Source organism: Phyllobates terribilis, unplaced genomic scaffold (assembly GCF_046119375.1).
Source record: "Phyllobates terribilis strain yellow unplaced genomic scaffold, ASM4611937v1 Scaffold_11__3_contigs__length_659146591, whole genome shotgun sequence".
In the NCBI taxonomy this organism is placed as follows: Eukaryota; Metazoa; Chordata; class Amphibia; order Anura; family Dendrobatidae; genus Phyllobates; species Phyllobates terribilis.
In genome coordinates, this window is record NW_027362771.1 from 283,180,012 (window position 1) to 283,205,342 (window position 25,331).

General features: G+C 40.4%; 1 protein-coding gene across 1 annotated transcript in view; it reads right to left on the minus strand.

The window, feature by feature from the left end:
* PROSER2 (proline and serine rich 2) overlaps positions 1 to 25,331 on the minus strand; it is a 46,142-nt gene that overhangs the window by 8,436 nt on the left and 12,375 nt on the right. The window contains exon 2 of the mRNA XM_073652394.1: positions 7,652 to 7,849. Within this exon, the coding sequence (XP_073508495.1) occupies positions 7,652 to 7,783 (132 nt within the window). The 5' untranslated portion in view covers positions 7,784 to 7,849. The remainder of the gene's footprint in view (positions 1 to 7,651; positions 7,850 to 25,331) is intronic.

Consider the following 25,331-nt stretch of genomic DNA (forward strand, 5'->3'; position numbering starts at 1 on the left):
TCCCACACAGACTAATGATGTTGAGATCAGGGCGTTGTCATCACCTCTAGGACTCCTTCTTCTTCTTTAGGCTGAAGATAGTTCTTAAGACATTGGCTATATGTTTAGGGTTATTGTCCCGCTGCACAATACATTTGGAGCCAGTCAGATGCCTCCTTGATAGTACTGCATGATAGATCTTTAACTGCCTGTATTTCTAAGCATTGAGGACACCATTAATCCTGACCAAATCCCTAAATAAACTTGGAACAACCATGATTCACTAGACACTGTGGTAGATTGATTGCACATATAGGTAGACACAGGAACACTGTCTCTTTAAATCTTCTGTGGTTTATTAAGAGCACTGCATAAACCACGGCAACGTTAGCAAAACAAACACGGCCTTCCCGGCCTAACAGGAAAAACAAAACATAACGTATGGCACAGTGATAGTTGCTACGGGTAACCACCAGCTTCAGGTACAAAACAACCCAAGATTTAGCTTTCCTTAACATGACAAAACAGCTCAGAGATTTCAACTCCAGACCCATCCCACACCAAATGCTCTAAAAGGCTGGGATTTTATTCTCTAAGTTCCTCCCTTTCTACAGGTGTTAAATTACCCTAGTACTAAAGATGGCTGATTAACCCCTTTCTATACTTTGTGTGCTGGAGCATTTCCTATATTTATATTACTGGAGCTAACAATCTCAGTGCTACACATCTTTCCTCCGGTACTTTGTCAGTGACCTTGTCACAACACTTATTATAATATTGCTCTCCAGCCCTTTGTCAAACAAACTGTTTTTTGTTCAAGTCAAATATTTCAAATTTTGAGTCATAAATCCAGAGCATCAGCAGCCATTTTTCTGCACCCCAATTCATATGTTTTTGTGCATAGTTGAGTTGCTTAGTCTTGTTTCCATGACAAAGGTATGCTTTTTTTTTTACTGCAATTCTTCCAAGAAGACCACTTCTGGCTAGACTTCTCTAGACAGGAGATGGCTGTAGCTGGGTCTCACTGGTTGCTGCCAGTTCTGAGCTGATGGCACTGCTGGACATCTTTTGCTTTCTAAGTGAAGTAAGCATGATGTTCCTTTCAGCGGCTGCACTAAATTCCCGTGGCCGACTACTGCATCTAAAGTTCTCAACTTTGTCTATTTTAGGTGCTTCGTCAAAACAGCTTGCACAGCTCATCTTGATTCCCCAAGCGTGCTTTGAAAACTTTGCTTGAAGAGAGACATTGCTGATGTAGTATAACTACCTTGTGTCTTGTTGCTGTGCTCGGTCTTTCTATTGTGTATGAAATGTGACAACACTGTCTTCCACAACTTCTCAACTGTAGCAGGGTTTTGCTGTTTCACTCACTTTTACAAAGCTGTTCATGTTTTAGCTAATGACTGTGTTTTTAACATTAGGGAGCAGTCTGAGCACGTGTGAGAGTGTTAAAGTAGTAATCAGCTTTACTAAGAATCCCATTGACGACAATGCACTAATGACTGCCAGTTACAGCTATTCACTGTATTGCTACATGACAGCTTGCATATGTGTCATAGAAACATGAAACCTCATGACCACAGTGACAGTATGCATATGTCGCCTAACCAGCCTATAGGATGCAGCAGGCTGTAGCCTGGAGTACTAATACTTATGTGATAATTACTGCTTTACTACTACGTAACATTCTTGCCTCTTTGTAGCCAAGGAAACATCTGCTGTCATATCCTGCTATACATAGCCATGTAATCCATATGGCATTGCATGTGTTTCATTAGATAATTATGTGGCTCTAAAATGAGTATTTGCTTTATACTATTACAAGTTTTGAATCATTATTATATCCTTGATTTAGAAAAATCTGCAATGACTACTAAGGCAAATAATGCTGGAAATTATACAGTTCTAAATGAAACAATAAAACACGATAGAAATCTTAAAGCGCTAATGGCAGAATAACTCTAATGACATTAGGATACTATTGTAGATGCAGACCAACCGCGTCGATGGTTCGCTCTCTAAAAAGATCAATCGCTTTTATTGGAAACCATTAAAAATCAGGAAATGAACACTTTAGCTTCACCATCTGAAAGTCATAGAAGTCTCCTACTTCTTTCTTTTTAGGGTATGTACAAATAACATCTTTTCCAGGTTGCCTAAACCAACGAGGTTTTAGGCAGCAGCTCATCTTGATTCAACAAATGCCAGCGTTATTTTACTGAAGAGTCTTGTGTGTTTTTCTTATGTTTTGTGAAGCACTTTGTAAATGTTTTTTGTTGGCATTTTGATAATGTTTTTTAAAGGCATTTTGTAAGCAATTATTTAGCTTTTACATTAAAGGGAATCCGTCACTATGATTATACAGTCCAATCTGCAAATCTACAATGTTGTAGAGCCCACTTACGCAAAGAAAGTTGTCAATCACTGATAAGACCAAAACTGAAAATCCCAGAAAGAACAGAGGTTTAAACGATTAAAACTCAAATTATACTGAATCTTTTCTCACAAAACTATATATTAATCTGCCCAGCGCCTCCTGCTCTATAACACACTGCCTGCAGATTGGACTGGATTTTCATGGTGACAGGTTCCCTTTAAGTAATGAGTAAAACGTTTTCTGGATGTCTTTTTAGCCTTCCCAAAGACTTGTATTGTAACTATGGAGTGTCTTCCAAGTGGAAAATGCATGAAGTATGCTCAAATCACTCCTTTTAACTGCTGATGATGACTACCACAATTAGTTAACCAAAGTTTGAAACTTTATTTTCATATTAATTACATGAATAAAAAGTCAATAAAAAAAGGAGATCATACTGAAATGAAGACCATTAGGTGAGTACATGATTAAGTTGAGGTTTAATATCAAAGGTACTAAGTGCACATGGTAAGAATAACACTCAATAGGAGATAAACTTAATGTACCGTATTTTTCAGACTATAAGACGCACTTTTTTCCTCCAAAATTTTGGAGGAAAATGGGGGGTGCGTCTTATGATTTTTTTTTATGTGCAGCATGATGGGGATTAGGGGGACCATGCATACCAGGATAGGAATGAGGGGTGCCATACATACCAGGATGGGGATTAGGGGTGCCATGCATACCAGGACAGGGATGAGGGGTGCCATGCATACCAGGACAGGGATGAGGGGTGCCATGCATACCAGGACAGGGATGAGGGGTGCCATGCATACCAGGACAGGGATGAGGGGTGCCATGCATACCAGGATAAGGATGAGGGGTGCCATGCATACCAGGATGGAGGGGTTCCATGCATATCAGGATGGAGGGATGCCAGGCATACCAGGATGGGGATGGGGACCATGTACAAACGGAAAGGGGGGCATATATACCAGGATGGGGGATATTGTCAGAATTGGGGGACATTACCCCTATACCAGTGTCAGCAGAAGACCCCCTCCCCCTTAAAAGTGCATCATGACCACATTTTTTGCTTAATTTTTTTTTTTCCTCCTCTAAAACCTATGTGCGTCTTATGGTCTGATGCGTCTTATAGTCCGAAAAATACGGTATATAAGAATAGATCATATCTAAATAATAAATGCAGATATTCAATTAATAGGTAATAGTATTGTGGATCTCCATAATAAGAGCTACCATAGAGATTATGTGCAATCAATCATATGATAAATGATAAGTATAACCATAGTGCAGAGTAATAATTTGAATAAACAAGCCCTATGGATGTAGATATAAAGTACACAATGCATAAGTAATGTGCACATACAGTACAGACCAAAAGTTTGGACAAACCTTCTCATTTAAAGATTTTTCAGTATTTTCATGACTTTGAAAATTGTACATTCACACTGAAGGCATCAAAAATATGAATTAACACATGTGGAATTATATACTTAACAAAAAAGTGTGAAACAACTGAAAATATGTCTTATATTCTAGGTTCTTCAAAGTTGCCACCTTTAGCTTTGATGACTGCTTTGCACACTCTTGGCATTATCTTGATGAGCTTCAAGAGGTAGTCACCGGAAATGGTCTTCCAACAATCGTGAAGGAGTTCCCAGAGATGCTTAGCACTTGTTGGCCCTTTTGTCTTCACTCTGCGGTCAAGCTCACCCCAAACCATCTCGATTGGGTTCAGGTCTGATGATTGTGGAGGCCAGGTCATCTGGCGTAGCACCCCATCACTCTCCTTCTTAGTCAAAAGCCCTTACACAGCCTGGAGGTGTGTTTGGGGTCATTGTTCCTGTTGAAAAATAAATGATGGTCCAACTAAACGCAAACTGGATGGAATAGCATGCCGCTGCAAGATGCTGTGGTAGCCATGCTGGTTCAGTATGCCTTCAATTTTGAATAAATCCCCAACAGTGTCACCAGCAAAGCACCCCCACATCATCACACCTCCTCCTCCATGCTTCAAGGTGGGAACCAGGCATGTAGAGTCCATCCATTCACCTTTTCTGCATCGCACAAAGACACAGTGGTTGGAACCAAAGATCTCACATTTGGACGCATTAGACAAAATCATAGATTTCCACTGGTCTACTGTCCATTCCTTGTGTTCTTTAGCCCAAACAAGTCTCTTCTGCTTGTTGCCTGTCCTTAGCAGTGGTTTCCTAGCAGCTATTTTACCATGAAGGCCTGCTGCACAAAGTCTCCTCTTAAAAGTTGTTGTAGAGATGTGTCTGCTGCTAGAACTCTGTGTGGCATTGACCTGGTCTCTAATCTGAGCTGCTGTTAACCTGTGATTTCTGAGGCTGGTGACTCGGATAAACTTATCCTCAGAAGCAGAGGTGACTCTTGGTCTTCCTTTCCTGGGGCGGTCCTCATGTGAGTCAGTTTCTATGTAGTGCTTGATGGTTTTTGCAACTGCACTTGGGGACACATTCAAAGTTTGCCCAATTTTTTGGACTGACTGACTTTCATTTATTAAAGTAATGATGGCCACTCGTTTTTCTTTACTTAGCTGCTTTTTTCTTGCCATAATACAAATTCTAACAGTCTATTCAGTAGGACTATCAGCTGTGTATCCACCAGACTTCTGCACAACACAACTGATGGTCCCAACCCCATTTATAAGGCAAGAAATCCCACTTATTAAACCTGACAGGGCACACCTGTGAAGTGAAAATCATTTCCGGTGACTACCTCTTGAAGCTCATCAAGAGAATGCCAAGAGTGTGCAAAGCAGTAATCAAAGCAAAAGATGGCTACTTTGCATTTCCAATAATTTTATTAAATTTTAAAGAACAAAGAAACTAAGGGAAGGTTTATAAGGGAAGGGGAAAAAATACAAAGGGATAAACATTACAAACAAATAGAAGGAAGAACTCAGGTTTACAAATATTTGTATCAATAAGAATACATATAATCAAATAAGATAAATGCATATACTAATGAAAATAACAACCACTTGAAAGATTTAGTGTCAAGGTCTAAGCAATTAAGGAAACAATTCTGACCAACGCAACCACTTTTTGGAGAATCTATCAAAGCAATTATTTACTATAGCAAATTTCTGCTCATAAATTTTATGCAATTTGATTTTTTCCACAATGTCAGAAAATAAAGGGGGATTTGCATCTTTCCAATGATAGGCAATGGAATTTTTAGTGACCAAAAGAATATGTATTAGGATAGGTCTAAGTAGCGGATCAAGATCCTCCATACCAATGGAAAATAAAACTAGTTGGGGAGTAATAATAATACTATTTTGGTAATTCTTTTTAATAGGTCTAATATTTGTGTCCATAGATATTTAATTCTAGGGCATTCCCAAAACATATGAAACATATCTCCAATCATTCCACAACTCCTCCAACAATTTGGCTGATTATCTGGGTCAATATAGGATAATCTTAGGGGGGTATAATACCATCTTGATAATAACTTAAAGTATGACTCATGCAATGGCATAGAAATATTAGATTTATATGAATACAAAATGGCATTTTCCCATTTGTCAATATGAAAATAAGCTTTTAGAACAGATTCCCATTTAGTCATATAAGGAGTTTTAATTAATTCTGTGTCTTTATTGTACCAATTATATATATATTTTAAACTCCAGAAAATGTTATGATTTATATTAGAAAGTAAGTTGGAAGAGGCCTCAGAGCAAAGGGGATGACTTTTAATACATTTATTAATATTATCTTTTATTATGAGATAATATAAAAAATCTGAATTATTTAGATTAAATTTATCTTTCAGAGTTTTAAAAGGAAGAAAGTCTAACCCATCAAAAATATCTTTTAATTTTTTAATACCATGGTCCAACCAGGAATCGGGAATGCAGAACTTATATAAAGAAGCAATAAAAGATAATGGTAAAGTTTTTATATGGGTATGTCTATTTGAACATTTTTTGAGAATTGAGAATAGTTTCCAGGCATATATCAATGCCTGGAAAATAGGATGAGAAGTAGTTAAAGGCAATTTAGTAAAAATATGTCGAAGTAATAACTCTTTAGGGTGAGTGTTATTATTTAAGGTATATTCCAAATCCAACCAGGCCGGAGCCTCAGAGTGCGAAAGCCAATATAAACTTTGCTTGATAAGAATTGCTTTATGATAGGCCGAAATATTTGGAAGGCTTAGTCCTCCATGTATCTTTTGCTTATATAAAATATTAGTGGCGATTCTAGCCTTCTTATAATTCCATATGAATGAGTTTAGTAATGACTGAAGATAAGTTAATTGAGTGATAGAAATTAAAAGAGGGAGAGATCTGAACACATATAAAATTTTTGGTAGGATAATTGATTTAACTATTAAATTCTTCCCTATCCATGAAAGGTCAATATTACGGAAAGAATTTAAGTCTTTAGTTATAATCTTATTTAGTTGTTCACAATTAGATGTGATAATATTATCAATATTTTTTGTAATTATAATTCCTAAATAAAGGTGGCTACTTTGAAGAACCTAGAATATAAGACATATTTTCAGTTGTTTCACACTTTCTTGTTAAGTATATAATTCCACATGTGTTAATTCACAGTTTTGATGCCTTCAGTGTGAATGTACAATTTTCATAGTCATGAAAATACAGAAAAATCTTTAAATGATAAGGTGTGTCCAAACTTTTGGTCTGTACTGTACCTATTGTCAGTTATCACCCATAGTCATGAGTCATTAGTTATCTGGTACATATGCACAACATGAATGCATTGAGAACTCACAAAAACTGTTCATTTTACGTGTGTTAGTACTAAATCAGTTCCACCTAGAAGTGTGCGCATGATGTGCCGTTCGCTGTCCCTTTTTAATGAAGTGCCCTATGATCTGCCCCATGAAGAATAGATGGTGAAAAAAGTTGATCACCTATCTAGTGTTGTTATTCCTAGGGCTCGTGACTGCAAAAATCGGACGAGTTCTATCCGTCGTTTTGATAGCACTCATCCCCATGTTATTCTATGGGGCTGTAGAGATGTCTGATTTTTTTTCCCGGACAGAGTCGAAAATCGCAGCATACCCAAGTTGCATCCGATTATCGGATTATCCAAGTATACTTGGAAGATGCAAACTTTGCTAGTCAATAGGCTCTATTTAGATAAAACCCTTTAAGGTGGACACAGATATACTTAGTAACAGAAAAAGTGTGAAACAGATAAGTGAATACATTAACTCTGTCTGCCTTCACCCTGGACCACGCTATATTTATTGAAGATTTATTTAATGCACAGTACTTACAAAGTTGGAGCTTCTAGACCTTGAACGTTGGCTGCTTTGGCTATCAAAACTCCCACTTCTTTCAAAGTCACTGCGGTTATGGAAGTCTGATTCCATGCTTGAAGAACTCAGTTTCAGTAGGTTGCTCGGCATTCTCTTAACAGGATACTTTTGTGCTTAAAGGAACTATGCTTCTTCACAATGAACCATGCCCTTACTCTAAAAATAAAGAAAAGAAATACATGGCATGAATGAATAAAGAGATTATGCAATTTTCCAGGTTTGTCATGTATTTCTTGGACACTTAAAGCGTTGTCTAAAGATCATTGTTTAGGAGAGCACAGCTTCTCTGCCTCCCAGCTTCCTGCTTGGAGGCGGCAGAGAGCTCCAGATTGACTGTTCAGACTAGAATTAAAGCTGCACTCTCTGATGCTGCAATCAGAAGCAACATTGTGTCTGCAGAATTGGAGGAGTACAGAGGCACTGAAGCTGGCCAGATCACTAGATCAGCGCTTACAAACTCTTTGCTATAGAGCTTGTAAGAGTCATGGTCCTTGCCTAGGAGTATGGTCACCGCTGACTGAGTACTGCGGTAGCCAGTAGCCTAGGCAACGAGCATAACAAAGTAAAATTAAAAAAATCTCTCCATTCTTTCGAACAGAGATGATTTTAATAACAAATAAATGGCAAAGTTGCTTCTTTTTAGCTATTAACGATATTGAGGGAAAAAAAACCCTTTAAGTTATATAGATATCGTTATAGAACACAGTCAAGTCTGCTTCATTGGCTATAATGGTGTACTTACTATTAGGATCTAGGGGACTGATACAAGGACCTGCTTTATCCCCAGGTCATCCATGCATGATGGTTACTATCATTGAAACTTTGCACAAAGATTAGTTCTCATGATATCTGGGTGTATCAAGTGTTAAATTCCAACAGACTTAGCTTTTATGGCATGCCATTTCTGAAAGGTCAGCTGATAGAAAACTCCTTTAATTTAACCCTTTGATGGCATTTTACTGCTATATTTAATAAACAGCAAGAAAGGCAACAGAAAAATAGAAGCAAAATCTGCATTCAGTTTTCCGGCGGCGAGTGCCGACATTTGCGCATAATATAGTTCACTGGGGTTGAACATTACAAAAGGCATTCTAGACTTCCTATCTCACACAATAAAGCACAAATAGAGTTGCCTATAAAAACAAGTCATTGTTTATGATGAATGTCCATAAGTGAATCAGGCTATAATAATAATACAGAACTAACAGATTAATAGGCAGGTGCATTTATTGAAACCACACAGCTAAATGTATTTGACATGAACCATGACTAAGAAGCGCATAACCCAGCCAGCAATACACAAAAGCCCAAAAGTCAGATGCTTCAAACGACACAATGATTTACATGTTACTCTTACTGCATAAAGCTCTCACAACTAGTACAACAATATGCGTCCTCCATGTCCTATTTTATTCACTGGAACTGCACATTGGGGTAGCCATTGTAAGCCATCCATAGACGACCCTTTATACAGTGATGCGGAGCTGAGATTAGCTGGCATTCATGGGTTTAGTATTATGAACAATGATCTCGACAGGAAAACATTGAGTTAATAGATGGAATACAGATATTCACAATGACAAAAATAACACTAAAATAACTTGGACCTGTTTGTCTTGTAGTCAACAGGAACAAGAATTAGGGAATTCATGGTTATCAAAACAGAAATGCGTTTGTTCTTCTCATGCCGAGTGATCGATTCTCAAGTGTATAAGTGTCAAAACGCCCCTGATAATTGTAATTATTATTCTCAAACCGAATGTGACAATAAATGGACAACTCTACATGCCATCTTTTACAATTACATAAAGCTTCCCTGATTAAACAGTAACTAAACTTTCAAAACACTTCTGACATCTGATGTTCAGCACGTCAGAAGCTTTCTTGGTGGTGGTCTTGGCCATGAGACCTCCCTCAACTAATCAGTGAAACAAAGGGATAAAAAGCACTAAGCTGGTCCAAGATGTGCTCGAAAAGTGGAGTCTGTGTATGACGTTTCAGTCGTCAACTTCAACCTTCATCAGATACATGGATTGTACTGGAGGAAGGAATATAGTGGACCAGGTAAGTAATGCGTTGGATAGGGAGCGGTACAGCTGTAGTGATAAGAGCTCTTACGACATCGGTCATACCCCTCCTTCTCTAGTACCATACTTATTGACAATGGCAATGAGGAATGCCACCTCCTTAGGGGTCAGTTTGATTTTTGTGTATTGAACAAAGGGATAACCGCTACATAGGAGCTTATATCATGTCTTTCTGCTGGTTATACTGTACATAGCACTTCATACTACATATGATATAGTATTATGAAGATATTGCTGACTTAGAATTGTAAAATGTCTAAATGATTTGTATTTAGTTTTTTTGATAGCAAAGCAAAAACTGTTAGTGAGTCCAGATTCCTGTCCTCGAATACCCCTTGTCAGAGGAAAATTAGTGAAAAATATTACACCTTGGGTGACTCCAAGTTTATGCTCTTTATCTGTCTGATTACTTTATGTGTACACATACCACTCAGATTTCATTTATTCTAGCATTCCTAACATGAGTTGTAGCCTTGTAGTAATAGTTTCGCTAATGACTGCCAAGTGTACAAGCAAAATACTATAGTTATCACCTATAGATACGCAGTGAATAAAAATACAGTGAAAGATAACTTTTGTCAGATCTAAATACAAAACAACTAATCAATTCAGGGAATATTCTGCAGTATGTCCCCAGCCAGTCCTCAACAGTGATGAGGAAAAAGAGGCACCAGTAACAATTTATACAGTTTAAAGGTTGGAGTAAACTTGAACTCACTAAAGTACATTAAAACCAAATATATTTATTGATAGAATAAAATAAATTAAAATACATATTGAGGTCCACCAGATAGAATACAAGTGAATAAAGCTAGGCGAAAACCCCAAAATGAAAGGAGTCTTTTTTACCGGTTTATAGGACGGGATGGTGTGACCAACAATTGGTAACAAAAAGAGAGAAAACAGTCACTGTATCACATATGATAAATATACATAATCTTTCGCTTGTAATTTGAGGTCGAAAATTGTATATCAAACTATAATAGTGACCATAAGTGACTAGATACAATTCATCATAATATTGGTAGATACTGTAAATACAGCAATAATGAATATCTGTAATAAAGGAAAACAATAAAGTGCAAGTGAAGTGTTATCTCTCTGTCACAAAAGGGTCACTAATGTATAAATACATCCACATATTTTTGTATGGCCATCAATAGACCATCACATTCAGGGTAAGAATGAAAAGTACAACAGAATTATTGCCCATATTTTGAGGAGAGTGATCGCCTGCCGTATCGCTATTGCTTTGACCCCTCGTCATAGGAGGCACCGAGACTGCTGTTTATATATCACATAGGAGACACCGAAACTGTTGTATATACATCACAGGAAACATGGGGGATGCAGTATATACTATATATACTGCATCCCCATGTATCCAGTAATGTATTGTATATACGACAGTCTCAGTGTCTCCTATGTGATATATATACAGTAGTCTCGGTGTCTCCTATTTTATGTATACTGCAGATCTCCTACTGCTTGAGTTCTATAAATGTAAAGTGAGCAGTGACCAACGTACCACTGTGAGGAGACCTGCAGTGTAATATACATCTGTGTTCGGTATGAATAACTGCTGCAAATTCTTTACAAAACTTATCGCAAAGAGTCACCTGCACTCCAAACTGACGCAAATCTGGAAAAGCAGTTATAAATAGCAACATCATCCATACTGCCTAACATCACACATTGCACCAAAGAGAAGCAGCTCCAGTCACCACATTAGGTGTGAGTTAATTAAACGTTTAACCAAATATAGCAGGGTAATTTTCAAGTTGATAATTTTGTACGCCTCCTGAAAGATGGTATAGATATTCAAATGGCCCTTGGCAGAAAAAAGACTTCCCATCCCTGCTCTACATAATGATAGTCTTTGATAGCGGTAGGTATAACTGGGTTCCCTTGTTTGCTGCCAGTTCAGAGCTGATGGCACTACTGGATATCTTCTTATTTTAAAGGAAATTAAGCATGATGTGTCTTACCTCTGCTGAACCAATTTTCTTTGGCACGCCATTGCATTTATTGTCATCAACATTGTCCATTTGTTCATGTCCTCAATACTGAGAAATACAGATAGATAGTCAGTGTCGGGACAAGGGCTAGGCAGGGTAGGCACCCCCTAGGGTGCTGCCTAACCAAGGAGGGGCACACTTTGGGAGAAAAAATGACATGGCTGAATGCTTGCGGCAGCCTGGCTCCTTTCCCGGGTTGCAGGCATTTAGAACAGTGACAGACAGGGTGCAGCCACACAGGGGAGCAGTGTCAGTCACTGACACTGCTCACCTCTCTCTCTGCCTGCACTCCGGCCATCACTCCCTCCCTGCCATTGGCGGTACACCATTAAGGGGTCTGTGAGCCGGGAGGGTCCCAAGCCTGTCATCGCAAGTTCAACTGTATCGACATCCTGGTTGCCGGTATAGTTGAAAGCAATGATGAAAGAGGGAGTGTCATCTGATGCTCCCTTCCCTATCATTCATCCTCGGCATCTGACGTCTCAGCGCAGTGAGCGCCATGACATCACTACATGATGCCCGCTACACTGAGATGTGGGTCGCTTCAGAATGCACGCTACAGAGACAGGAGCAGTGGGGGAATGAGGAGGAGAGGTGAGTATTGTATTATGTTTTTTTAAAATCAGTGAGAACATTGTGGTGGCTAGAATAATATATTGAGGACTATGGGGGTGCATTATACTATATGGAGGACTATGGGGAGTGCATTATACTGCATGGGAGACTATGGGGAGTACATTATACTGTATGGAAGACTATGGGGAGTGCATTATACTGTATGGAGGACTATGAGGGGTGCATGATACTATATGGAGGACTATGGGGAGTACAGTATACTATATAGATGGAGAGTGCATTATACTGTATGCAGGACTATAGGTTGCATTATACTATATGGAGGACTATGAGGGGTCCATTATACTGTGGATGTGGGGACATTATGAGAGACTGGCTGTGGGGACATTATGAGGGTCTGGCTTTGGAGACATTACAAGAGGGGCTGTGGGGGACATCATATTATATGGGAGATTGTGGGGGACATTATACTGTATATATAGGGCTTTGCTGGACATCATAGTGTATATTTTGGGGCTGCTGTGAATATACTGTATGTGCGGCTGTGGTGACCATCATACTGTGTAGAGCTACAGTTTGGAGAGGACAAAATGGTGGGCAGTATGAAGGCATATTGTCAAGAGGGGGCACAGAATGGATATGCAAAGTGACAGTGTGAAATGAGGGCACAGTATGGAGATAGGTTAGCATAGTGGGAGAAAGTGTGGAGATATAGAGAGTGTAAAGGAAAACAGTGGAGAGGGGGCAGCCATGCTATAGGCCGTGGTTCATAATGGCAGATGGTGTGGCGGTTATAGCTGATAATGGCAGACAGTGGGGTGGTTGTGGATCAGTAAGGCTGACCATGTGGAGGCCATATACCATAGGAGGCTTATTTAGGGTGTAGCATAGTCAGATATTTTTTATGCAGAGGGCATTTTAATAACACTTTTATTTTTAAGGGCATCGTGTGGGGATTTGCTGCAGAAGACCAGAGAAGGGAAACGTCTACAAAGAAGAGTTGTGGATGTGAAAAGTCATGTCATCTGGTCCTGGTCAAGATGGAGAAGATGTCACCTATAAGGTACCGGAAGTAAATGTTTACATGTGATACTGCCTGTGTTTCCACAGTATTCATCAGTAAAATAAAGATTATTATTATAATGACTGATAACAACAACTCCCAGCATCTCCTTACCATTGTTTAAAACATACTGGGAGTTGTAGGTTCATAAGATACAAATATATATGGGCCTGACTTGACATTACAACTGATTGCTGTACCGATGGTGGATCTGGTGATATATTCATGTACTAATGGTGGTTCTGGTGACATATACATGTACTGATGAGGTTGCTGATGTTGTATTTATTTACTGGCTGTGGTTCTCGTGCTGTATTCATGTACTGCTGGAGGTTCTGTTGACACATTAATGTACTGATAGCGGTTCTGGTGATGTATTCATGTACTGATGATGGTTCTGGTGATGCGTTTATCTGCTGATGGTGGTTCTGGTGCCATATTCATGTACTGCTAGTGGTTATGGTACCATATTCATGTACTGATGGTGGTTCTAGTGACCTAGTTATTTACGAATGATGGTTGTGGTGCCGTATTTATGTACTAGTGATGGCTCTGGTATTCTATTGATGTACTGATGATGATTTTGGTTATGAATAAGTCACCAGAACTATTATCACTACATGAATACATTAAAAGAACCACCACCCATATATGAATATGTCACCAGAACCACCATCAGTTTTGTTGCAAACGCTATTTGTCGCATGAGAAACGTAAAAACCATTATATGTATCCCTTTATCTATAATGGGTTTTGTTTAGTTTCCATTAGAATATCTGCCAAAGGCTGGACACCTTAATTGAAACCAAACATTATAGTTAAGCTATATTAGTTTCCATGATCGTCTTTGGGTCTGACATTTAAAATATAGGATGTCGTGGGATGAATATAGCTATTTGTCCCTCATATTGTGTAAGTGGTCCATAAACAATGAATAATGCTACACCTAACCTTGGAAACACACTCCCTGTTCAGCCTCACCCCTAAAGTACATCACTTTTTTTACTTTTGCTGTTATTTTTGGGTGAAAATATAACAATTCTAGTAAAAGTAGTTGTCAGAGCTTGTTACTTAACCCACCAGAGGGGAAGGAGGGGGCATTAGGGGACCTGTTACTTTAGTCTCTGACCTATTCATTTACTTGGGGGTTGAGGGTCCATCGGGTGTAGGGGGGGCACCATCGGCTTCATCTGTCTAGGGCACCAAAATATCTTGTCCCGGTCCTGCAGATACTTATCAATCATGCAATACCACCCGGGAGGCATCTGATTGGCTACAGGTTTATTTAGCAGAAGGACAATGTCCCCAAACATACAGGTAATTTCATTACGACCTATCTTCAGCGAAATGAAGAGCAAAACATCCTGGAAGTGATATGGTCCCACAGAGCCCTGATTTCACCATCATCGAGTCTGTCTGGGACTACATGAAGAAACCAAAGGATTTGTGCAAGCCTACATCCAAAGAAGATCTGTGGTTAGTTCTATAAGATGTTTGGAACAACCTCCCTGCCGAATTCTTTCAAACACTCTATGCAAGTGTATTGAGAAAAATTGATACTGTTTTGAAGGCAAAGAGGAGTCACACCAAATATTGATTTTGATTTAAACTTTTTCTTTTTGTTTATTCACTTTAGATTTTGTTAATTGATAAAAATAAACTATTAAAACTTCAATTTTTTAAAAGTATTCTTACTTTGCAGTGTTTTTCCACACCTGCTTACACTTTTGCACAATAGTGTACATATAACTATTGTGATTGTATATATAGCGGCATAGTCACATGACTGATGTTCTCGGCACCACAGAATTTGCACAGCTCCCAGTGCGCGCGATGTGAGGATTCACAAGTCCGCAGTCACATAGGGTAGTTTTAGACCAGACAACCTCTTTAAGGCTTCTATCTAGCTGTCAACTAGTTGAGTCACTCATGAATACACTACTGTTCTGCCGATCTTATCTCTTCACCAACTGGTCATACTGGATTTTCAAGCAGAACTTCAGATACCTATAGAATGAATGTTTTAAACAAAGAAACGAGTCTTCACTGGGTTAAAATCCCAGAGACTAGTTATTCAAACATTGAAAGATGATGTAGAGGTGTATGCCTTTCTATGAAAAGGTTAAAAGATCATGAACTCTGTCTCCACACATACAAACTGTCCTGTTCAGGTAAACAGGTGTTTCCATACATTGGCAGATACATTATGTAACATGAGTCTTGCCAGGACCACACCTACAATAAGGTGAAATTACTGATGTAAATAAGCCATTTTATATAGACATAAAATAAATATGTAATATCTTTTTTCATGACAGTTTAATGACTATACTAATTGATTTTTGTTAATTATTGGTCTTGAATTTTGCATTTTTTTACATATATTACCAGTAGGGGCATTTGAGTGACCATTATTTATTTATTTATTTTACTCACTTATATAGCACCATTAATTCCACAGCGCTTTACAGACATTATTGGCATTGTCCCCATTGGGGCTCACAATCTAGATTCCCTATCAGTATGTCTTTGGAGTGTGGGAGGAATCCGGAGAACCCGGAGGAAACCCATGCAAACACGGGGAGAACATACAAACTTCTTGCAGATGTTGTCCTTGGTGGGATTTGAACCCAGGACCCCAGTGCTGCAAGGCTGCAGTGCTATCCACTGAGTCACCAAGCTGCCCACTGTGTATATATATTTTTTTACACGTCATTGCTTGGCCAGGTTCACACTGTGAAATTTTTGAAGAATATTTTTTTATCCACTGTAAGAAGTAGATTAATCCATGCCTTTTGGATTAAAAAAAAATAAAAAACACACAACATCTAACTTGGCATTTAGGTGTAATGTAGGCTATACAGATTGGTTACCTAAGAAAGCCGAACTGTTGTAGTCCCTCCAGATACCGGGAAGTGTACTTATGGATTATGGGCCAGAAAGACACCTTGTCACTAGAGATGAGCGAACCCGAACTGTAAAGTTCGGGATTTGTACCGGACACCTAGTGTCCGGTGATGAACCTCAAACACAGACTTCTCCCGGAAATACGTTTTAGTGTTCGGAGTTTCGGAAGAAGAGAGAGAGAGAGACTCTGTTTTCTCCGGTAGCCAGCCCCCTAGACCTTACTACAACCATTTTATATCACCAAATTTCGGGTTCCCATTGACTTCTATGGGGTTCGGGTTCTGGTTCAAGGTGGGGTAGTGTTCTGGTAACCGAACCGAACTTTGGACTAAAGTTTGGTCGAAGCCGGTGAACCCAAATATCCACGGGTCCACTCAACCCTACTTGACACAATTAATGAGCCACTGTTGAAAGCTTAACATTAAAAACATTATATTTTTTCTCTTGGATGTGTGGCCCTCACTGGCATTGTAGCCTGACATTGGTTCATATATTAAAGCATCAAAAAAGCTACATTCACACTGGTTCAAAGAGGTTCTGCAGATCTTATCTCTTCACCAACTTGTTTTAAAAATTTTTTATTAAGTTTTCAATTAACAAAACTGTAAATACTTTATGTATTATATTATACAGAGTGGTTATTGTAGACATAACATATGTGAGTTATTATCATATAATACAGATATATCTATGCAATATGTTTTAATCACAGATTTACAATGAAAAAACATAAATTTGGGGAAAGGTGAAAAACAGACAAAATAAAAGGAACTTACAACATAATCATACAAGTTGGTTAACCAAAAGGGTAATACATTACTTTTAACATCCCGAATTCTTACAAAGAGTATCATAGCCTAAGTTTCGGAACTACATTCAGTTAGTGAATTAAACAAAATGATATAAATACACCGTTATTGAATCAGAATTCAAAAATCGTAGTTTCACAATGTTAATGGAGTGTCAAGAAATTAAGTTTGGCATAAAGTTTTGCGACCAAATATCCCATTTAAATTTATATTTATTCAAGTCCTTCTGTCTAAGGGCTATATTGTATTCATAGATATTGTGGATAGAAACTATGTCTATTACATCTGCTATGGTTGGAACTTCAACTTGTTTCCAACGTGAAGCTATCAACAATTTAGTAGTTATTAAAATGTGACAAATTATGTGCCTTAGATTGTTGGGGAAAGTATCTATACCTAGCAGCAGAAGAACCAATTGTGGATTAAGGGAAATTCGTAAGCTAGTGAGGTTTTTAATAAGGTTTCTAACCTCTGTCCAAAGATTATTGAGCTTAGGACAACCCCAGAAAATATGTGAGAGGGTCCCCATCTTCCCGCAACCCCTCCAACAGTCAGATGATGTCGATGGTGAGATTTGATAAATTCTCTCCGGTGTCCAGTACCATCTAGACAAGATCTTATAGTGGGACTCATGTAGAGAAGCACACAGAGTGTTCGAGTAAATGATGTCTAGAGTTGTGATATGTCTATTTGAACTTGGAGTTCTTTTTCCCTCTTCACCAACTTGTCATCCTGACAGTTGAAAGAGGTTGGCCTCTACTTTTTTATTCATAGAATATCATCAGCAACGGCTGAAAGTTCACAAATGTTGTCGGAACACGGCAGCTCTATCAAAACTATAGTGGCCGCGGCCAGGTACTACAGATCCTGCCACTTTTCATTTGCACAGGAGGTTGATCTGCAGTACCTGATTGTGGCCACTGTAGGAATTCCGGAGCTGCTGTGCTCTGGCAGCATCCAAGAACTTTCAGTTGCCGCCAATGCAGGTAACAGCTGATCTGGGGGGGTGCAGATCAGATATTGATGACCAATCCCAAGGATAGGCCATCAATAAAAAGTAGTGGCCAAACCCTTTAAGACTAAAGTGTGCATCAATACATAAGGAAAATGAGATCATATACAAAGCATTCGTCTATTAAAGTTACAGTAAGTCTGCGCCATAGACGAGGTGCAAATTTTGCTTAGATGATCTGCTCAATGAAAGTCATACACTAAATGTTCCATAATAATGAGATAGGGTTGCAAAGGATTTCCCACAAATCATACATGAACTTTTGTGAAACTAAACCAACAGTGGACAACAGGCCTCACTTCAGCTCTCTTTTCAGCAATTCAGATGCTAAAAAGTTGACCTGCGTCGTTAAATGGTTAAAAGAAGCTCCACTTTAATGACTAGACCAGGGAATTACAAAAGTACGTAGCATATTGTTATTACAAGCGTTGCCACTTACAAGTGGAATTGGACTGATAAGAGATCCATATTCTCTGCTACTGTCCTGGAGTTACCATAGACAGAGAAGGCGTGCCATTTATAGCAGTCGGCCATACATGCTGGTGGACATTGTGACATTTCAATGACAGAATGATTTCTTTTTCATTGTACAGAATTCTATTCTCTCCAGCTTTACAGGTAGCACATTGCTAGAATATGGTCAGTTTTCTTTGAAAGTAAATGAAATAATTAACTTACAGAATGATAAAGCACAATGAGGCAGAAACTTTAGTATAAGGCTATGTGCCCACGATGCAGAAATGCTCTGGATTTTTCCTGAGCGTTTCTGCATCTCCCTGGCAGAAAAAGCGCATGCGGATTGTACATGTGGATTGTACATGCAGATTGTACATGCGTTTTTCCTGCCAGGGACAAGCGGATGTGAAGCGTTCTTCACTTGCATTTCCGCATGCGGGTTGTCAAGCGCTTTCCAAGCAATTTTAGCATCACTTGGAAAGTGCTTGTCAACTTTACACTATATAAATCCATGCAACCGGCATGGATTTATATACTGTGACCTTAAAGAATGGTAAAAAATAAAAAAATAAATCTATACTTACCTTCCGATGGCCCCCGCAGTCTTGCTTCCCTCCGTTCTCCCTTGCCGGCAGCGGTACACTGAAGGACCTGCCGACGTCAGTGTCGCGTGACCCGTCACATGACTATGACGTCAACGCAGGTCCTTCAGTCCATCGCGAATTGCCGGCATGCGAGGAGGAGTGCACCGCGGGCCGCCAGAAGGGAAGTATATATTTATTTTATTCTTTTTTTTTTACAGGTTCTATGGTACCCGGGTCAGGAGGAGAGTCTCCTGTCCTCCAGACCCGGGTACCATCCGCACATTGGAACGCATGGAATGCGCATCTACATATACAGTGATGCGGATTTCATGCGTTCCAATGCAAGTCAATGGCGGCGAAAACGCAGCGCTTCCGCAAAATAATTGGTAGTGCTGCGTTTTTTTCCGCAACGATAATCCGCAGCGGAAATTTCCGCAGCATGTGCACAGCACATGCGGATTATCATTGGGGAACATGGCAGGCCTTCAACCATGCGTTTTTTAAGCGTTTCCTCAGCGTTTTTGCCTCTGCGGAAACGCTTAAAAAATGCATCGTGGGCACACAGCCTTAGAGTAAGTGATTTTATCAGCCCAGCACAACAAGATAAGGTAAAATCTAGAAGTTAAAAAGTTGCAGCTAAAGTTTAGAGGCAACAGTTGATAGTGAAAGAGTCTACTCTTCAGTTTAGGACCATACTAAGGACCAGGGGGCACTCATTACGGGCGGAAGAAAGGCGATTCCGGCACCTAAATAGGAAAGGGTTCTTTACAGTTAGAGCAGTCGGACTGGGGAATTCCCTACCACAAGAGGTAGTAATGGCAGACACAGGGGCGGACCTACCGCCCGTGCAGCCGGTTCATTGAACGGGGGCCCCCGAGGGAGAGGGGGCCCCTCCAGCCTCCAGCAGGGCCGCCATCATGCCCTGACTCCAGCATGCGTCTCCTCATGGGGCCCCCCCGCAGGACCCCCCGCCGTCACATGACCCCAGGCCCTCACATGAACGGAGATGTCCCTGCGCGGGCGACGCTGGAGTCCAGAGCAGCGACAGCAGCAGGTAAGAAGTGAGGTGAGTATTGGATTTTTTTATTTTTTTCATGTATGGGGGCATGGGGCATTATATGGTGGGGGGAGAGTGGGTGTGACATCCTGCATGGGGCATTATATGGGGGAGGGTGTGACATCCTGCATGGGGCATTATATGGGGGGGGTGACATCCTGCATGGGGCATTATATGGGGGGGGGGGTGACATACTGCATGGGGCATTATATGGGGGGGAGTGACATCCTGCATGGGGCATTATAAGGGACGGGGGTGTGAAATCCTGCATGGGGCATTATATGAAGGGGGGTGTGACATACTGCATGGGGCATTATATGGGGGGGGTGACATCCTGCATGGGGCATTATAAGGGAGGGGGGTGTGAAATCCTGCATGGGGCATTATATGAGGGGGAGGGTGACATACTGCATGGGGTATTATATGGGGCGGTGATATACTGCATGGGGCATTATATGGGGGGGAGTGATACCCTGCATGGGGCATTATAAGGGAGGGGGGGTGAAATCCTGCATGGGGCATTATATGAGGGTGTGTGTGACATACTGCATGGGGCATTATATGGGGGGGTGACATACTGCATGGGGCATTATAAGAGGGGGAGGGGGGAATTGACATCCTGCATGGGGCATTATATGGGGGGGTGACATACTGCATGGGGCATTATAAGAGGGGGAGGGGGAAATTGACATCCTGCATGGGGCATTATAAGGAGGGTGGGTGTGTGACATACTGCATGGGGCATTATAAGGAGGGGGTGTGTGTGACCTCCTGCATGGGGCATTATAAGGGAGGGGGTGGTCTGACATACTGCATGGGGCATTGAAAAGGGGGGAAGTGACATCCTGCAAGGGGCATTATATGGGGGGGAGAGGTGACATCCTGCATGGGGCATTTTATGGGGGGTAGAGGTGACATCCTGCATAGGGCATTAAAAGGGGGGGTGTCATCCTGCATGGGGCATTATAAGGGGGGAACAGCCTGCATGGAGCATTATATGGGGGCCAATATTCTGTATGGAGCGTTATATGGGGGTCAGTATTCTGTATGGAGCGTTATATGGGGGTCAGTATTCTGTATGGAGCGTTATATGGGGGCCAATATGCTGTATGGAGCGTTATATGGGGGTCAGTATTCTGTATGCAGCGTTATATGGGAGACAGTATTCTGTATGGAGCGTTATATGGGGGCCAGTATTCTGTATGGAGCGTTATATGGGGGCCAGTATTCTGTATGGAGCGTTATATGGGGGCCAGTATTCCGTATGGAGCATTTTATGGGGGCCAGTATCCTGTATGCAGTGTTATATGGGGACCAGTATCCTCTATTGAGCGTTATATGGGGACCAGTATTCTGTATGGAGCATTATATGGGGACCAGTATCCTGTATGGAGCATTATAAGGGGGTCAGTATCCTGTATGGAGCATTATATGGTGCCCATAATACTGTATGGAGGACTATACTGTCCGGTCTGCACTGTGCGCTGAGGATATCGCTCATGTAATGTAGTAAGTGAAATCCTTGGCCTTGTACTATATATATATATTTCTCTGTGGTATCTGTGCATCATGAATCATGGTATGTGTTAAAGGGGCCCACTGAGACTCTGTTGCCCAGGGCCCACAAAAACCGGGAGCCGGCCCTGTGGGTAAGTATAACAAGTTTTATTTTTTTTTTAATACAATTAATTAACTAGGAGTGGGGGGAATAAGAGATGCACGGGGGTGTGAGAGACGCACGGGGGGGGGGCTTCATGCCCCCTATGAAGGGAAGGGGGGCCCCCCAAAAAAATTCTTGCACAGGGGCCCACTACAGTCTGTGTCCGCCCCTTGGCAGACACTATAACAGCTTTCAAAAAAGGGCTGGATTATTTCCTCGATACACATAACATTGTGGGCTATAGTTATATTAGACAAAATATTACACATATAGTTGTACATTTAATACGATAATAGCAATTACATAACTAGTATCAATTAGGTTTCATCCTGTGACGCATATTGGCTGAATGTGTCCTGGGGTTTTTACCTTCTTCTGGATCAACAGCTTTAGGCCTAGTAATTTTAATAATACCATTATTAGAATCACAAGAGTAATACAAAATATAAAACTAATTAAAAAATCATAACCGGGTTCATTTTTAATTGTAATAGTGCAGCAATAATAAAAATGGTAATAATACATTTGTGAGGCCAAGTCCCAGTAAGTTAGTAAGTTAGTGTAGTGTTAGTGTAGGGAGTACAATTGGGGGAGAAAGGTTGAACTGGATGGACCTAGGTCTTTATTCAACCTACATTACTATGTATCTGTGTTTTTCCTCCTGATAAGTGTACTAGAATTTAGTATTGACATGTATGAAATGTGTCTACAACAGTGGTGGCCAACTCACCCTAATTTAAAGGGAATCTGTCACCAGGTTTTAAATGAAGAGCAGCACAATGTAGAGACAGAGACCCTGATTCCAGTGATGTTTCCGTTATTGGGCTGCTTGATGTTGCTGTGCTGTTTTATCAGCGGGAGATTATCACTAGAGGACTAGTAAACCTACTTTGTAGTCCTCCATATCCATGAGCTCTGAATAGCACTGATTGGCAGCTTTCTGCCTACGCAGAAAACTGTCAATCAGTGCTGTGGGCAGGGCTATACAGAGCTCAGCATTCAGAGAACTACTGGATCTGCAGCAGATAAAACTGTGATTTTATCAAAACTGTAGAAAACATCCCTGGAATCAGGGTTTCTGCCTCTACGTTATGTTGCTCTCTGAGTTGCTCTTTGTTTCTTCAGTAGTTCGCACATTGTATTGAATTATCTGTTACTTAGATTTCTGATAATACACTGTATCTATGAGGCTCTGAGCTAAGAAATATCCCTGTAATTTCTTTACCAAAAATTGCACTTAGCATAGAAGATAACTCTGTGGTTGAGGGAAGCCTCTGAAAGAACGTCCAGTAACCAATACCAGCTGCCTAAGTGCAAAAGGTAAACTCATTTCCTTCACCATAATGGGGTAGATTCAGGGCTCACTCGGCGTACTATGTGCCCCTGTGCTGTCTATATGCAAAATGGCTAGTATATGGATAGCACACTGGCCAGAGCAAGTCAATGGTGCACTTCACATACATCACGTATATACATGGACTTATGGTCTACAAGTAAAAATCGCACAATGGTCTAGTCTGATCTATTTTTTGGATGAGACTCGCCCATTAGACTCAAGTCGCATTAAAAAAAAAAAACGGATGCCACACAGACACAGTTCACATTGCATCTGTTTTTTACGGATCCATTGCAATTATTAAGTAAATGTTCTATTCTTCTGTCTTGATGAGCACACCGCTCCACTGACTACTCCCGGCCATCTGGTACCAGGACGGCATAATCCTGATGATTGACATTTCAGACCAGCGATTCAGCCAGCTTCGGAGCAGCACTTGCCGGTTATAAAGCATAGAGTATGAAGAACGGAGAGGATTTTTAACAAGAAGTAAAATCTAAAGTTGCTTGGTTTTACAATTTTATCCATTTATGAACTTGAGATAACCTCCTTAACATAGAAAACTGTATTTGTACTATAATTATATTTTTAATTGTTGTTGTACAGTGGGGAAAAAAGTATTTAGTCAGCCACCAATTGTGCAAGTTCTCCCACTTAAAAAGATGAGAGAGGCCTGTAATTGACATCATAGGTAGACCTCAACTATGAGAGACAAAATGAGAAAACAAATCCTGAAAATCACATTGTCTGATTTGGAAAGAAATTTTTTTTTCTTCAAATTTTGGTGGAAAATAAGGATTTGGTCAATTACAAAAGTTCATCTCTATACTTTTTTATATATCCTTTGCTGGCAATGACAGAGGTCAAAAGTTTTCTTTAAGTCTTCACAAGGTTGGCACACACTGTTGCTGGTATGTTGGTCCATTCCTCCATGCAGATCTCCTCTACAGCAGTGATGTTTTGGGGCTGTCGCTGGGCAACACGGACTTTCAACTCCCGCCAAAGGTTTTCTATAGGGTTTAGATCTGGAGACTGGCTAGGCCACTCCAGAACCTTGAAATGCTTCTTACGAAGTCACTCCTTCGTTGCCCTGGTGGTGTGCTTGGGATCATTGTCATGCTGAAAGATCAAGCCACGTTTCATCTTCAATGCCCTTGCTGATGGAAGGAGGTTTGCACTCAAAATCTCACGATACATGGCCCCATTCATTCTTTCATGTACACGGATCAGTTGTCCTGGTCCCTTGGCAGAGAAACAGCCCCAAAGCATGTTGTTGCCACCTCCATGCTTTACAGTAGGTATGGTCTTCTTTGGATGCAACTCAGCATTCTTTCTCCTCCAAACATGGCGAGTTGTGTTTCTACCAAACAATTCTACTTTGGTTTCATCTGACCATATGACATTCTCCCAATACTCTTCTGGATCATCCAAATGCTCTCTAACAAACTTCAGACGGGCCCAGACATGTAATGGCTTAAGCAGGGGGACACGTCTCGCACTGCAGGATCTGAGTCTCTGGTGGCATATTGTGTTACTGATGGTAGCCTGTGTAATGTTGGTCCCAGCTCTCTACAGGTCATTCACTAGGTCCCCCCGTGTGATTCTGGGATATTTGCTCAACATTCTTGAGATCATTTTGACCCCACGGGGTGAGATCTTGTGTGGAGCCCCAGATCGAGGGAGATTATAAGTGGTCTTGTATGTCTTCCATTTTCTAATTATTGCTCCAACAGTTGATTTCTTCACACCAAGCTGCTTGCCTATTGCAGATTCAGTCTTACCAGCCTGGTGCAGGGCTACAATTTTGTTTCTGGTGTTCTTCGACAGCTCTTTGGTCTTCACCATAGTGGAGTTTGGAGTGTGACTGTTTGAGGTTGCGGACAGGTGTCTTTTATACTGATAACAAGATCAAACAGGTGCCAGTACTACAGGTAATGAGTGAAGGACAGAGGAGCCTCTTAAAGAAGAAGTTACATGTCTGTGAGAGCCAGAAATCTTGCTTGTTTGTAATTGACCAAATACTTATTTTCCACCAAAATTTGAGAAAAATTTCTTTCCAAATCAGACAATGTG